Source organism: Dermacentor silvarum, chromosome 1 (assembly GCF_013339745.2).
Source record: "Dermacentor silvarum isolate Dsil-2018 chromosome 1, BIME_Dsil_1.4, whole genome shotgun sequence".
Classification (NCBI taxonomy): domain Eukaryota; kingdom Metazoa; phylum Arthropoda; class Arachnida; order Ixodida; family Ixodidae; genus Dermacentor; species Dermacentor silvarum.
In genome coordinates this window covers 187,888,428-187,903,143 of record NC_051154.1, presented here as the reverse complement: position 1 = coordinate 187,903,143, position 14,716 = coordinate 187,888,428, and the positions used below count along the sequence as shown (strand labels likewise).

The following is a 14,716-nucleotide window of genomic DNA, read 5'->3' as shown; positions in this document are numbered from 1 at the left end:
ATGCCGGTAGCCTGCTACTCCCCGCGGTGGAAAGGACGTCTGGGCACGACAGAGATAGGGGAGGAATATGAGACAGGGAGTACGAAACGTAACTTCCTTGTGGCCGACAGGCATAATGTAAGTAATAGTGTAGGTATGACGAGGCGACCTGGCGGAGCCGTGTTCACTCGCGTTGCTACTTGTCTAGCAGTGTCTTCAGTCCTACGTCCACCACGACGGCGTAGTGGGTGTAGGGGTGAATGGCTCGCTGTAGGAGAAATAGGACGATCCTGGCACCATCCGAGTCAGCATCGCCAGTTGCATTCTACAGTACAGAGCCTAGAGTGCATACAGACACGAGCTCGACACCAGGCGGCGTAACCGCCGCCTAGGGGATGTCAATAGAAATTATCATTATTATGTCGGACGGCTTCCTGTGCAAAAGGAGCACTTAGGTGATCCTTATTGAAAAACTATTGGATAAATGTAAGAAATCAACGTTTGCTGACTTCCCTTCGTCTTCATCAGTTTTTGGTGTACAGGCCGGGACAAAATAATACAATATCTGCGAGCGCCTGCCTCACTGCATTCTTGCGCCCTTCAACGAAGCAAGCGCCTCTTGCCGACACCTGGCATTGCGCATGCGCGTCATTTGATGATCGTGTGCCTGCCCATAGGACCACTTTTTGCCAGCCTGCTGTCGGAATCGCGATTATTACATAACATTACGATAGGAGAGCGCTGTTCTTTTCGGTCGGCCGTGTGTGCAGTGTATTGTCAACGTCGCAATGGCCGAAGCAGGCACCACTCTCCTAGCGTAATCTGCAATCATCGCGATTCCAGCAGCAGGCTGGCAGAAAGTGGTCGTATGGGCAGGCACACGAGCATGAAAGGGCGAGCATGTACAATTCCAGGTGTCGGCTGAAGACGCTTGATTCGGTAAAGGGCGCAAGTATGCATTACGATACTGCAGCTGGCGCGCACAATCGAGGACACAAGGCAAAGATAACACACAAGCGCTGTCTCGCAGCACAGTTTATTTTGGAAAGGAAGTTACACACAGGGCGTCCCACGTAACCCCCTTGGGTTCTCTAACGTGCACCGAGATCGCACGGTACATAGCCTTTAGCGTTTCGCCTCCATCGAAATGCGGCCACACCACCGTCAGCGGCAACACACACACGCATATATATATATATATATATATATATATATATATATATATATATATAATGCAAGAAACGCAGCCGCTTATATTGTCGCCGCATGTTTGCGATTACGCCTTCATTACACGTTCCGTACCCGCCAGCGCATTACGTCCAGCCTACGCATGTGTTGATGGGTTCCTCTACTACTTGCAGCGTCGCGCGTGCAGAGCAGTTAACACGCACCATTCGAGACAGCCGTATTAGTTGCTCGATGTGCACAACACAGTCGGCCTCAAGCCCCTCGGTGCGCTTTTCACAGTGGCAGTGTGACGTGCGCGAAACACGGTTTTGTTTACCGCGTGCCATCACCTTGTGTACAACGTTTTGCCGAGCCACAATGTATCTGCGCATCCGTACGTTTTCAGTAAAACGAATGAAGAAATAATACCCACACCAGGAAGCACGATAAACGAAGCGTAGGGGACCAAATGATCACAGCACACAAACGCACTCGCATCCGCCTAAAGTTTCCTATTCAACGAGCACTTTATGTAGTACAAATCACTACTTAATATCATATTATCAATGAACGTACAACTCTTACTGCCTGCTGGCTGTTATCCATGTTGATTTGGCACGCCTCTTCTGACAGCAAAGTTTGAAGCAAAGTCACAAACAAGCGCTGTGCCTGCAAAATTACTGCACTCGTCCACCCGCACGCCCGCGAGCTGCAAACGAGGCGAGCAGATGACACGCCAGCGGCGCTCCGGCTTCCCATAGTTCCTTGCGCCGATCCGCTAGGAGAAGGCGCGGCGCTGCGATTTCTGGAAAAGGATGCAATTATGCTAGACAGGAAGGCGAGCATCCATGTCACACACCCCGTTGACGAGGCGCCAACGCCGGGACAAATTCCAAAGCCGACTTATCAGCTTCCGAAAATCACCCCACGAAAGCACGGACAATTAATAAGACGCCTTCTGATGCGCCAGCGAACGCCGGTTGTGGTCCAAAGACCGAGTCAGGGGCCAGAGTTGTCAAAACACAACAAAATATATTCTTCAAATAAGGTAGTTACAAACACACCGGCACACTTCGGCTAGACACATCACAATGCAGTTCAGATGGGTATTAACAAACCACAGGAAAGTAATTAAAGACAAGCACGAAGAGTCCAACACGTACAGAATGAATAAAAACACAGTGTCCACTCGTATTCACCCGTGCTGGTCTTGAGCCGGACGATCTCGGCGTAGCTCGAGGCAAATCTTCCGAAAATGCAGACGCTCGAGGAACTCGTCGGTTAGCTTGCCGGGGAATCCCCTTCTTCCGCAGACGGTCAGTCTTCACGTCACACCTCTTCAACGGCGCGGTCTGATCCTTCTGATTCCCGCACGACGCTTTTATTGCCTTCGCCGGCGCTTCTCGAACCTTCCGACGGAGTCGTGATCCCGTAGCATGAACAAAGCCTGGGAATATTCTAGACATTTCTCGAGTTTTCGACCGCGGCCGTCGGATCGTCTTCGAGGAGAGTGGTGACTCATCCGTAGGCGTAAGCCGGGTTGTCGTCCTCCCTCTCTCTCTCTCTCTACTCGCAGTGTGAGAGGGTGTTTCGGCACTCTCTCTCTCGTTACCCTAGCCTTCGCGTATCTTGTCGAAGCTTCTAGACTCCGCTGATCGCGTCGGCTGTCTGTGGCGTTTGCGCTCTCTCCCTCTGTCGAAGCTGCCGTGGGCCCGGCGTGATATGTCGCTGGCTTGAGGGACGCGCGGCGCGCGCTTTGATTTAGCGCACTTTTGTGACAATCCATAAGTATAAATTAGTTGTACTTCAATCACAGCACAGTAAATAGAAACCGGGAGAGTACAAACAAGTTAGGTTGTAAAAAACGCACAGCAAGTAAGCAACGAGAACCATTTCCACGCGAAAATTGCTAACTTTTTTACCCTATTTTTTTCAGTTGGAGATTTGGCACAACTGGACGTGACAGTGCCCTTCTGTGAGAAACTAAAGCCGACAGAGTACACCACGCTCCAGCTCATTGCCATGTAAGTCACGTTTCCGAAAACTTATGTGTCGGATTTTTGATACTCTTGATAATTTAATAAAAGTAACTAAACACTCGGTCTTCAAGGCAACAGCGCCGCAGTGAAATGTGCGAAAAATATTGTTAATTCCTTATTAGAAAGTGGATGGGTTGAAGTCATCGATTTCCTTTGTTAAGAAACGAGGCTTATGAAACGAGGCTTATAATTTTTCATTTCAAAAAGACAGAAATGGGAGAAGCCTACTTTTAAAAATACAGTTATGATCAAAGCATAACTCAACCAATAGTCTTTATTACCATAACTGACACTGAACCAATAGCACAGACGGCGCGATTTCGAAAAATTTGCTCTAAGGGATTTAAAAATGTATTATTTGCACGTCAACACTTCAGATAAGTCAGCAACTTACAAATAAGGAATAATACGTTCAGTGCAAGGATGGCGTTGCAGATAGTGGCGTTTGGACAGGTTAAGTTATTTACGTTCATTTTCGGCTCAATCAATGTCATATAGTCTGGCGCATGTGCAGTCCTCCAGATGGGCATTTTCGTTTGGTCCGACGTCCACAAATAAGCCATGTCAAAGAACCGTAGAAACCCTAACAGAAAACTTGGAGAACCCTTAAGCTTCGCCGTTAAAAGTGGAACGCCATAGCGTTATTGGACGCCGTTGACGCCGACGCCGACACAGTATTTTCTGCAACATGGGGCCCAATCAAAATTTAGAAAGGCTCTGTTTTCAACATTTCCCTCAATGTTGCGAAGAACCTAAGTACAACGAAACACCATCAGAATTGGAGGACGCTTAAGCGTCGCCTTTAAGAGTGGAACGCGATAGCATTCAAAGATCCCTGGCGGCTTATCAGGCTTTTTTCTCGTATGTTAAAATTGCAATCCGACGCTATCACGTCTGTAGGTTGTGGTGAAGTCGTACTTTACGATTTTTCTGACGGATTTTACTTTGAGAAATTCAATTTTTGTTCACTAATGCCTTGCGCCACGCGAAGGGCCCAGCGCCCGGTCGGGGTAGTTCGGGATGATGTGGTTCGGCATGATTATTTCCGCCAGACGCCGATGCTTACGCCGACGCCGGATTTTCTGCGACACGGGGCTTTTAACGCTGTCGCGTTAAAACTTGGATTCGTCGCTTGGAACTGTACGTGACGATTCTTGCAGAGCCGTGTAGAGGCACAATTATTAGGCCAAAAAGAAGAAATTAGAATGGTAAGCAATCAGTCGACGTAGTCATCGTACTTCGGCGCCATACAGAACTGCTCGGCGAACTCATTTAGCCATTTTATTGGTTGAGAGCTTGCGACCGTTGCTTGCGACGCTTGTTTTAGTATTGGAACTGGCGACAACACGTATGCTTCAACCATGGTTCTGTACGTCTGCCAGAGATGGTGTGCCAGTAAAACGCATCAACAGAGACCCATCTGAGGTCACAGCTCCGGACCGGAACCCCGGAACCGGTTCTTGCGCTTTACTTCGACAGGCACGAATTCAAGCAGGCGTGTGAAGACGCTTGCATGTGATTACATTGCAACGCGTTAATCATGCATTTGTTGTTGTTGTTGCCTCAAAACATGGCTCGTACCCACAGGGGGGATTGGCCACATTAGATTGTTTGAAATGTGCGTCTAACAAAACAGAAAATGGGGGAAAGGCAAACATTTAACACAAAGCAATAGTCAACTCTATGCCAACAGAAATTTTTAGAGGGAACATTCATAAATTTAGGGCAAACAATCAAGTGAAGCGTCCCACGGTCGGTACCCTAGCAGTGAAGCCTTCCTGACGCTTCAATAAACTTGTGGATAGCAGAGATCATTGACCCATGGCTTGTGCCTAATTGACACGCACCAAAGGACGAAATGTTTGGTGTAGTAAGCGCTAAACCCAGCTTACTTGTAGGAAATACGAGGAACATTCTGCGGAGGGAGGAGAAGCGGCGGCAAGAAAGAAAGAAATGGTCCATAGTTTATGGTTCATTACAAAAAGAACACAGGTTAGCTATGGACAAACCAGATCTATGAAGGTAAAAAATTTAGGCGGTTAACTCTACAACGAAAGCTTGATAATGTCACCTCACATTGTCGTGAAAGGCATTTGTTCGTGTTCCACCGGAAATTTAGATGTCGAAAATCCTCTGCGGAAAGTAGGGATGATTTAGTACAATTTAGAAATAAAAAGCGTTTAAATCTAGCACCTGTTATAAAAGCGAAATCAGGAAGAATATTTAAGACAGGACCATTTAGAGACGATGATGCGAGCGAGTCAGCTGATTCATTTAAAGAAATTCTACTATGACCGGGGACCCATACAAAGCGGACTTCAGACAAATTGCCTGGAGCAAGAGTCGAAAATATACTCAGTAGGTGTGACCGATTTGAAGAAATTAAATGAGAACAAACCGACAGCGCATCGGTAACAATTATTACTTTCGATGTCTGGGGACCCAATTTTCTAATGGCTAGAATGATGGCCAGAAATTCTGCAAGAAATATTGGGGTGTAATCTGCTAGACGGAGAGCAAAATACCAGTTAAGCTGATTTGAAAAGATGCCCACTCCGGCCTTCTCCGCATATTGTGTAGCGTCCGTAGAAATAACCAAGTGAGACTGAAATTGACTAAGATGATCTTGAAGATGACCTTCAAGTATATATGCGGGACGGAAGAAGTTTTGCGTGCTTTGGAAATATATCATCAAAATAAAGTTCACCTTTAACGAATCAATTTTTGGAGAAATGAGGCACGGTAGGCGAACATGAAGTTTTGATAACAGCGTCTGAACAAAAACAACTTGAGGTTGTCGATAACGCCGCCAATGTGTTCGGAAAAAATAAATCGGGATAATTGATGAAAACGGATCGCAAACGGGATAGGGATGCATCATAAAGCTTTAGAAAAGTCACGACAGTAAGTTTCTTGAACCTGGACTCAAGCGGGGAAAATTCCAGCCTCCAGATAAAGTACATCATTAGCCACAAAACGTGGTAACCCAAGACAAAGACGTAGCGCTTGCCTTTCTAGCAGTATTAAAGGTCTTAGCTTGTATGCTGCACATCCTGAAAAAAAAAACGCAGCCGAATTCGAGAATAGGGCGGACGTAAAGTTTGTAAATCATCAGCAACGTAGCCGTACGCATACCCGTCTTTTTATTACTAAAACGGCGCAATAATCCCATTGCACGTTCTCCTTTCCTAGCATTTGTTTCGATTTGCTGCTGCCAGTTTAGTGCACCACCATAGGTTATCCCCAAGTACTTCACCGCCGCAACTTGCGGTATTGGCTCATTTCGATAATGAAGAGAAATGAAAACGGGATTTGATTTCCGGCAAAAGAAAGAAAGAAACTGGGAGAAACCCATTATTAAAGAACAACAGCCGCACTGGCCTCATTTGTTTCGATCATGGCGAAGAAAGCAACCCCGCACGGCAAGCAAGTGACGGTAACGTACGCAAGCATCTCACTTTTGGTAAGGGTCGGTAAGCAACAGCTCGGCAATAAGCTGTACTGTGCCAGAATATTCTGTGGCGCATCGTTATTGCGCAGAGTTGCACGAATTATGGGCGTGGTAGATTGGTACGGCGCGTTTCAACAGTGATGCGTTGCGACATGCGCAGGGGCATCTTGGCGTTCTTCTTCTGTCTGGTGGTGCTGGGCACGTTCCTAGATGTGGCACCAAGGTTGCTGAACAGCTGGATCAGCCACGATACCGCATCCCAGTGCTCGGAGAAGGACAAGGAGATGAGCACCAGTGAGTACCGTCTCCCTCACTCCTGGACGCGTGCTTACGCAAGAAAATTTATAGCGAACTTTGCAGGGCCGTCGTAAACCTTAACGTGAACGACATGCAAAGCGACGGTTGTTCCATTGACGTATGACGTGCTAGCGTAAAACATAAATACACCAGAAAGTGGATGGGAAAACGGCGCCGCGGTAGCTCAGTCGGCAAGAGCATCGCACGCGTAATGTGAAGACGTGTTTTTGTATCCCACCTGCGGCCAGTATTTTCATCCACTTTCATTTCCACGTATTTATCGCTTCTTTAATTCAACTAAGAACTACAATAAATTTCCCTTATGGTGTCCTTGTTGTTTGTTTGTTGGTTTCTTATGACAATATATATATATATATATATATATATATATATATATATATAATGATGTGCAATGTTGAGCCGTACTCTCCACTTTTTTTGTTCTTCTTTACACTTTTTTCACTACATCTCTGTTCGGTTATCTTTTGTTCCCCTTGCTCTCCCCAGCACAGGGTAGCCAGCCGGTCTGAGAAGTGGCTAACCTCTCTTTCTTTCCGTCTATTCCTCCTTCCTTCCTCCGTGTAACGGAAACCGCTTCTGCGCTAAAGCCTATATATATATATATATATATATATATATATATATATATATATATATATAGACGACCCAGGCAGAATGTGCGGTAGCTGGAGTCTTGCGCTGAGAGCAATAAATAGACATATCAGGTTCGACAGAAAGCAGAAATATTATTCATCTCAAAGCATGACAGAAGGTTGATTGATGAAGACGATGTCCCTTATATTGATATTACACACCTCATTTACTATAGTTGCTGGGGTACACTGGCTGGCACGTCCACAAGTAGTAAATGTAGCCGTGAAGAGGAGTTTGCAACCACAAGATCTGCAATGCATCGCAGAATCAGACGATATAAGATTACACGGAAAATTTTCATGCTGCGATTATCACAGCATCCCATGCATTCCACGTATTCATTTCCACGTTGACGTGTAATGACACATATCCAACAGATCCAATTATAATTTCAGAAAATTAATGTGGTGATCTTTTTTGTGCCACGGAGGTGGTAGCAAAGTACTATTCAAATGTTCCTGTCACTGAAGCTCGACGCAGAAGCCCTGAATGAGAATAAATGGAGAACTTAAAGACATACCTATAGTTGCCGAAATGAACGAAATAATTTTTTTTCTAAAGGTTCCAAATTGATGACAGATTAAAAAGAAAAGGCTCGATGAAATCAGGTTCATTTAAGGTATGATATTGAGCGGAGGTGTCAAACCAGACCTGTGCACATTAAATTTTAATTGTGTAATATGGCAGCGTAATTTTGTGAGAGAAACTTCCAGCTGACGTGTCAGAGGCCGTTTATTGTCCCAAAAGAGAAGCACGGTGGAAGTCTGGTGATAATGGGCCTGGCAGTTTTGAATAATCTTGAGAAATTCAGAATTCTCTAAACCTAGCAGCGGTGACATAAGCCGAAGTCAGCAGAATAGAAATAACAGGGCCATCAAGGGATGTTCGCGCAAGTGAGTCAGTCATTTCATTTAAGAACAAATCACGCCATGCGTAAGTTCGAAGTAATGAATGAATCAAATGTCTGCAAAACTGTAGTGTTGAGGATGCAGTGACTGATGTGCACATCGATACGTAATCTTCCACTATAACAGCTGTCCAATCATTCAAGGGAAGTCTTCGAAGAGTTTAAGTAACTCTTAATAATTCTGCCTGAAATACAGGTGTGAAATCGCGATGATGTAATGAATACTACCGAGAAAACACCCACACTCGCTTGCACTGCCGATACCAAATTGCCTTAAATTGTCAGTATAACAGGCCAATTAAGTATCTGGTAGGCAGTTTAGAATTGGAGGGAAACATGTAACCACATGCACCGCTAAGAGGGCGTAAGGTATTGCCTGGGTAATTATCTCACCAATGTGCTCTAATTGTGTTTCTATAAAAATAATTGTACATGACCCACTTGAGAATCGCGGCACAACTTTAGGCGAACACACCATAAATAAAGTAGCGTAAAAAACAACCGGATGCATCGCACACACAATCTATGGAAGTGCATATATGTTTTTGCATATCATTATCATCATCAGCAGCAGCCTATATTTATGTCCACTGCAGGACGAAGGCCTCTCCCTGCGATCTCCAATTACCCCTGTCTTGCGCTAGCTGATTCCAACTTGCGCCTGCAAATTTCCTAACTTCATCACTCCACCTAGTTCTCTGCCGTCCTCGACTGCGCTTCCCTTCTCTTGGTATTCATTCTGTAACTCTAATGGTCCACCGGTTATCCATCCTACATTTTACATGGCTTGCCCAGCTCCATTTTTTCCTCTTAATGTCAACTAGAGTATCGGCTACCCCCGTTTGCTCTCTGATCCACACCGCTCTCTTCCTGTCTCTTAAAGTCAGGGCTAATATTTTTCGTTTCATCGCTCTTTGGGCGGTCCTTAACTTGTTCTCGAGCTTCATTGTTAACCTCCAAGTTTCTGCCCCATATGTTAAAACCGGTAGAATGCAATGATTGTACACTTTTCTTTTCAATGACAGTGGTAAGTTACCAGTTAGGATTTGCCAATGCCTGCCGTATGCACTCCAACCCAATTTTATTCTTCTGTAAATTTCTTTCTCATGATCAGGGTCCTCTGTGAGTAATTGACCTAGATAAACGTACTCCTTTACAGATTCTAGAGGCTGACTGACGATCCTGAATTCGTGTTCTCTTGCCAGGTTATTGAACATTAGCTTTGTCTTCTGCATATTCATCTTCCACCTCACTCTTTTACTTTCTCGATAAAGGTCCTCAATCATTTGTTGTAATTCGTCTCCGTGGTTGCTGAATAGGACAATGTCATCTGCAAACCGAAGGGGGCTGAGATAGTCGCCGTTGATCCTCACTCCTAAGCCCTCCCAGTCTAAGAGCTTGAATACTTCTAAGGATGCAGTGAATAGCATTGGAGAGATTGTGTCTCCTTGCCTTACCCCGTTCTTGATAGGTAGCTTTCTACTTTTCTTGTGGAGAACCAAGGTAGCTGTGGAATCCTTGTATATATTTGCCAAGATATTCACGTAGGCCTCCTGTACTCCTTGATTACGTGCGTATATGTATGTGCATATACGAACATACATATATGCACTTAGCTCTGGAATCCATACAAAATGATATAGAGAAAGATTCTAAATAGCAGTAAACAGAATAAATAAAAGCAATAGACATGATTATCTCGGAATTTCTACACATATTTTTTTGACGCACGAAACTCGCCATGCATGCTTAGCCGTTTGCAATTTGACATCGTCCAGGCGGTCGATAATTAAAACTAATGTTTCCGTTACACTTAGTAAAAAATCAACTTTTATATTGATTTCTGCTCCAGTTCCTTTGATCTACTTATTTTTTCATTTTTCTGGCCAAGACACCTGACGTAGCGAAAATAGTAAACGAACTTAGAGCCAAAACACTGAGATCAAGGGCCTTCGCCTGAATCACAAAACCCGCCTTCATGGCACTTTCATTTTCTTTTGTGCAACTCGGTTCCGGCAATATATGGAGATCTAAGCAAGCATGTTTTCGGTGCCTATGAGCATGTACTTTTAGGGGCGAAGCTCCTTAGGTTGTGGGTCTGTCCTTCCTCTAGTAGTAGTAGTAGTAGTAGTAGTAGTCGTAGTAGTAGGTAGCCACGTCTACTTTTATTAGAAAAAAAAATTCCGAAAGTTGTGTCCGTAGCGCGGAATCGAACCAGGGACCCCTCGCTTCCGAACGTGCGGCGCTAACCACTACGCCACGAAGCGCACATGGACACACGCACCACGATGACAATAAATACCCAACATTAACGAAAGACTGCGCGTTTCTAACGCGTTTGTGCTAGCGCGTTACGGCCCGTGTAAGAAGCTGGTGTAAGACGCTGTGGCCTCTCCGCCTTACCCCCGTATTCATAAACGCTCCTCGACTTGAACTTGACTTGCCACCGCCTTGGGCAGCGCGTTCGAAACGCGTTGAGGCGGTGGCAAGTCAAGTTCAAGTCGAGGAGCGTTTATGAATACGGGGGTTATACTCTCTCAGCAGTCATGTGATGGCGTCGGCAAACGCGGTGCACGTTCCGGCATGTGTAAACGGCTGCGTAAGACGCTGTGGCCTCTCCCCCTTACTAGAGAGTACTGCACGTTTCTAACGCGTTTGTGCTAGCGTCCCCTTAAACGGGAGATGGTGCAATTATAATGAAGGGCACTGTTATAAAATAGGAATGACGTCACATATGGCGCGTGTCATTGGTGGAAGTCAATCGTTCGATTTAGTGCGGCGAGACTGGGCGAATTACACGGAAGATTCACGGTTTACCGATGATTCCCTCCGGAGCTTCGCCCACTCATCATCATTCACCCGTGGATATGCGGTGTTTTTTTTTTTTTTTTTTTTTTTTTTTTTTTTTTTTTTTTTTTTTTTTTTATCCGGCACCGACCGTCATTGTGGAGTAAGATAAGTGTAGCCTGTAAAGCGGGTGTCACCTGACAGTGCATGCACAAAGATCGGTTATCCCGGGGACGAGGGCGTGCCTGAGCGGGGCGGCCCTCCTGCTTTCGCAGACATGGTGCTGGACGTCCTTCTGTCGTTCTCTGCCTTCACGAACGGCAAGCGGCTGCTGAGCACGCGCACGGCAATCGGGGTGCTGGAGCCGCTGCACGGCATGCGCGTCATCACCATGGCCTGGATCATCCTGGGACACACGTTCTTTTACAAGAGCTACGTGCTTTCAGGTGGGTGCCTCGCCTTTCGCACGCTGCATGCTCTGTCCGCCACATCCGACGGGAGCTCTGGTGTCGGAGATTCACTCTAGATTTGCGTCATGCTAAGGCTGACGAAAGCATTGCCCGCAGCTCTTTCTATAAGGAGGACTGTGAGGAGGGTAAAGCGATCTTGGAATGGGGAAACGGAGCATAAGTACTTGCTTATGCTTGAATTTTTCAGCGAAATGAATAATATTACTTATTCGAATTCAGCGTGTGTTCAGCTGCTATACAAATTCAGGGGCGTGAATTCTTTGAGGTGCACGAAGGTTGCACGGTGTGAGTCACTTTTAGTTACAAGACGCGTAAAATAATTCGCTTGTGAAGACAGGCAGATCAAATAAAGTGTAAAGGTGTCGTACTTTGCGATATTACTGTAGGCTTCAGCATCATATTTGAGCGCAAATATTTTGTAAAAAGCCGTTGCCTAGCCTCGCGTAGACGCTACCTTTGAAAGTCTGAGAAGCTACATGTAATGGCCATCAGAAAAACAGCATGAAAAATACCTAAAACATTTTATTTCGACTTGTCAACATGCTCTCCGGTGAATTCAACTGGTTAAGTTGACGTCGGACACGCTGTTCTTAACCCTTTCTTTTTTATCCGCCACTTCATGGCGACCGTCGGCCGCTTCCTCTTTATCCCTGCAAAACTGAAACGTGACCGAGGGCATGTGTGCACGCCGAGGAGGCCGTAATAATGACCTCATCGCAGGTAGCAGAATATCGGCCACGTGACCTTGAACATGTGCTAATCATTCACTGCAAGCTTACGATCTGCACGCATTTAAGGACACGCGGAAGCCCCATAATTGTGGTGCTTGGCCGGGCACTCGTGCACGTTCGCGTCACCGAAGGCCTTTCCGGTCCCCGAGCGCAGCCGGGTGGACGCGCGCCGCTCCCGTACATTCCGCCTCAGAGCATATCATGATTAGCCTTATAGGTATCCGCGACGCGCGAAGCTAAACACGGGAGCGCCGTTGTGTACGCCGAACTGCCCTGGGTACAGGCCGTGTAGCATCGGGCATATACTTTCTCTCGTTCAATAATTCGGAGCACGACGCCCCAACGTCAAGAGACTGCATTTAATGGCATGCCAATTGCTTGCGTCACTGAAGCGATATCAGTACCACGCTTTTTCTTTAATCCATGCACATAAATACGGCAAGGGCAGCGCGCACGCCGGGGCGTCGCAGGGTACCGATCAAGGCCCTCTCGCAAGGGCGGCGGTAAAACGAAACCGCTTCGCGATGACGGCAAGGGTGTAACCTCGTCTCGTGCGCGCGTCCTTTTTCCAGGTGGCCTCTTCGAAGCGCTCGAGTATGGCAAGTCGTTCCCCTTCCAGATTGTCCTCAACGTGTTTCCGGCCGTCGAGACCTTCGTCACCATGTCGTGAGTGCAGAAAAGGGGAAATGGCAACCCTTCTCTACATCAGAGCACGCTCTTAGCCCGCTGATAGGGCTCAAATTACATTACCATTTGGCGCGTATAGAATGCGCTAAAAATTTGAAATAAAAAAAACATACGAGTATGCTACATACGAACAACAATGACAATGACTTGTAATTGATACATTATTAACTACTTGCATGCGATTAAGTCAAAAGAAAGTGCCCTTTATAGTTTAACCCAATTGTCCTTCCGGCACTCTCTAATTTCATCTCTGTTTTCTTTATTTCATCTACGCAGCGGCATTTTGGTGGCATACAGCAGCCTGCACAAGCTTGAGAAGCACCAGGGTTCTTTCAACCCGTTCAGCTATTTTCTGCATCGGTATCTAAGGTAAGTGCGCATAATAGGAGAGACAAAAATGTGTAAAAGACATTTCCGCGTAACTCCCCCACTGTGAAGCACTCGAGTGTTATCATAGTGTTTTGGGCCCTTTTCTAGGCTATTGCTGACGATAAAATAACACAAGTGGTTCGACTATTTGCTGGTGTAAGTTCATGTCTTGAGCGCAACAGTTCTGCACAATCCTGCAGTGTTTTTAGCCTGCTTCCAAGCAATAGCAAGGTAGAATTATCTCCAGGTTAGTCCAATCAACATATACACCTCGCGGTATGTCGATACGGTAATTGAGTGTAAAGTTCGCGCTCTCTTATTGCATCTTTCCATTAACTGGCTGTAACACTTAGAACGAGAACCAAACCAAACTCAACTTCTGGAGCACATTCCTCTTACGCCCCGTCAGAAAAATTCATCCGGATCCCACGCACTAGTGGAAATCAGTGTTACGCGAAGCAATACGGTATACATATTGGCAATGCATGCACCATATATGTTTCAAATTGCAACACTTTCCTGCGACAACGCTTAATCGCCATGCCGCCATCGTTGTCATCATCGTGTCTTCGTCATGTCGCCATGGTCGTGCCATAGTCTTGTAGTTTGCGTCGTTACCACGTCTCTATCGTCATCATCTATATGATGTCGTCGCCGTTCCGTCGACCTCGGTGTATTGAAATCGTCTTCGCCACGTCATCGTAGCTGTCATGCCGTCGTCATCACCGTCGGCATGTCGTCATAGTCAAGACACCATGCAATCCCCACTGCTGTTGTATATTGATCATGCTTCATCGCCGTCGTCATCGTCTTGTCGTTGCCGTCGCGCACGCGCTCGCTCACAACACACTTGGTCGCCTCACACAGGCGCGTTGCGCCATTTGGTAACACAGTGAGGAGCGAAAACATCGGCGGCGAGATAGGCATATGGGCTACCCAGAAAGAGGCAAAGAATGCTTCGCATTAATATCAAGGCATGCTTAACTCCGGAACCAATGTAGGTGAACGCAGAGGCCGCGGCTGACAAGCGGTGTTAATTCGGTTAAGTGCACTTGTGACAAAGAGATGGTATAGTCAGAGAGAAAATTCTTTTGCCTGACGCATGCAGTTTCAGTAGCCTGGTACTATTTGTCACTATCGACTTCCTTCTTTAGCAAGTACATATACAATTAACGAGC

At 46.2% G+C, this 14,716-nt stretch overlaps 1 protein-coding gene across 1 annotated transcript in view; it reads left to right on the top strand.

Annotated features, from left to right (window-relative positions):
- The window catches only part of LOC119436534 (nose resistant to fluoxetine protein 6), a 93,243-nt gene that overhangs the window by 52,945 nt on the left and 25,582 nt on the right, over positions 1 to 14,716 (top strand). The window contains exons 4-8 of the mRNA XM_037703404.2: positions 3,083 to 3,170; positions 6,797 to 6,930; positions 11,557 to 11,727; positions 13,055 to 13,148; positions 13,446 to 13,538. Of these exons, the coding sequence (XP_037559332.1) occupies positions 3,083 to 3,170; positions 6,797 to 6,930; positions 11,557 to 11,727; positions 13,055 to 13,148; positions 13,446 to 13,538 (580 nt within the window). The remainder of the gene's footprint in view (positions 1 to 3,082; positions 3,171 to 6,796; positions 6,931 to 11,556; positions 11,728 to 13,054; positions 13,149 to 13,445; positions 13,539 to 14,716) is intronic.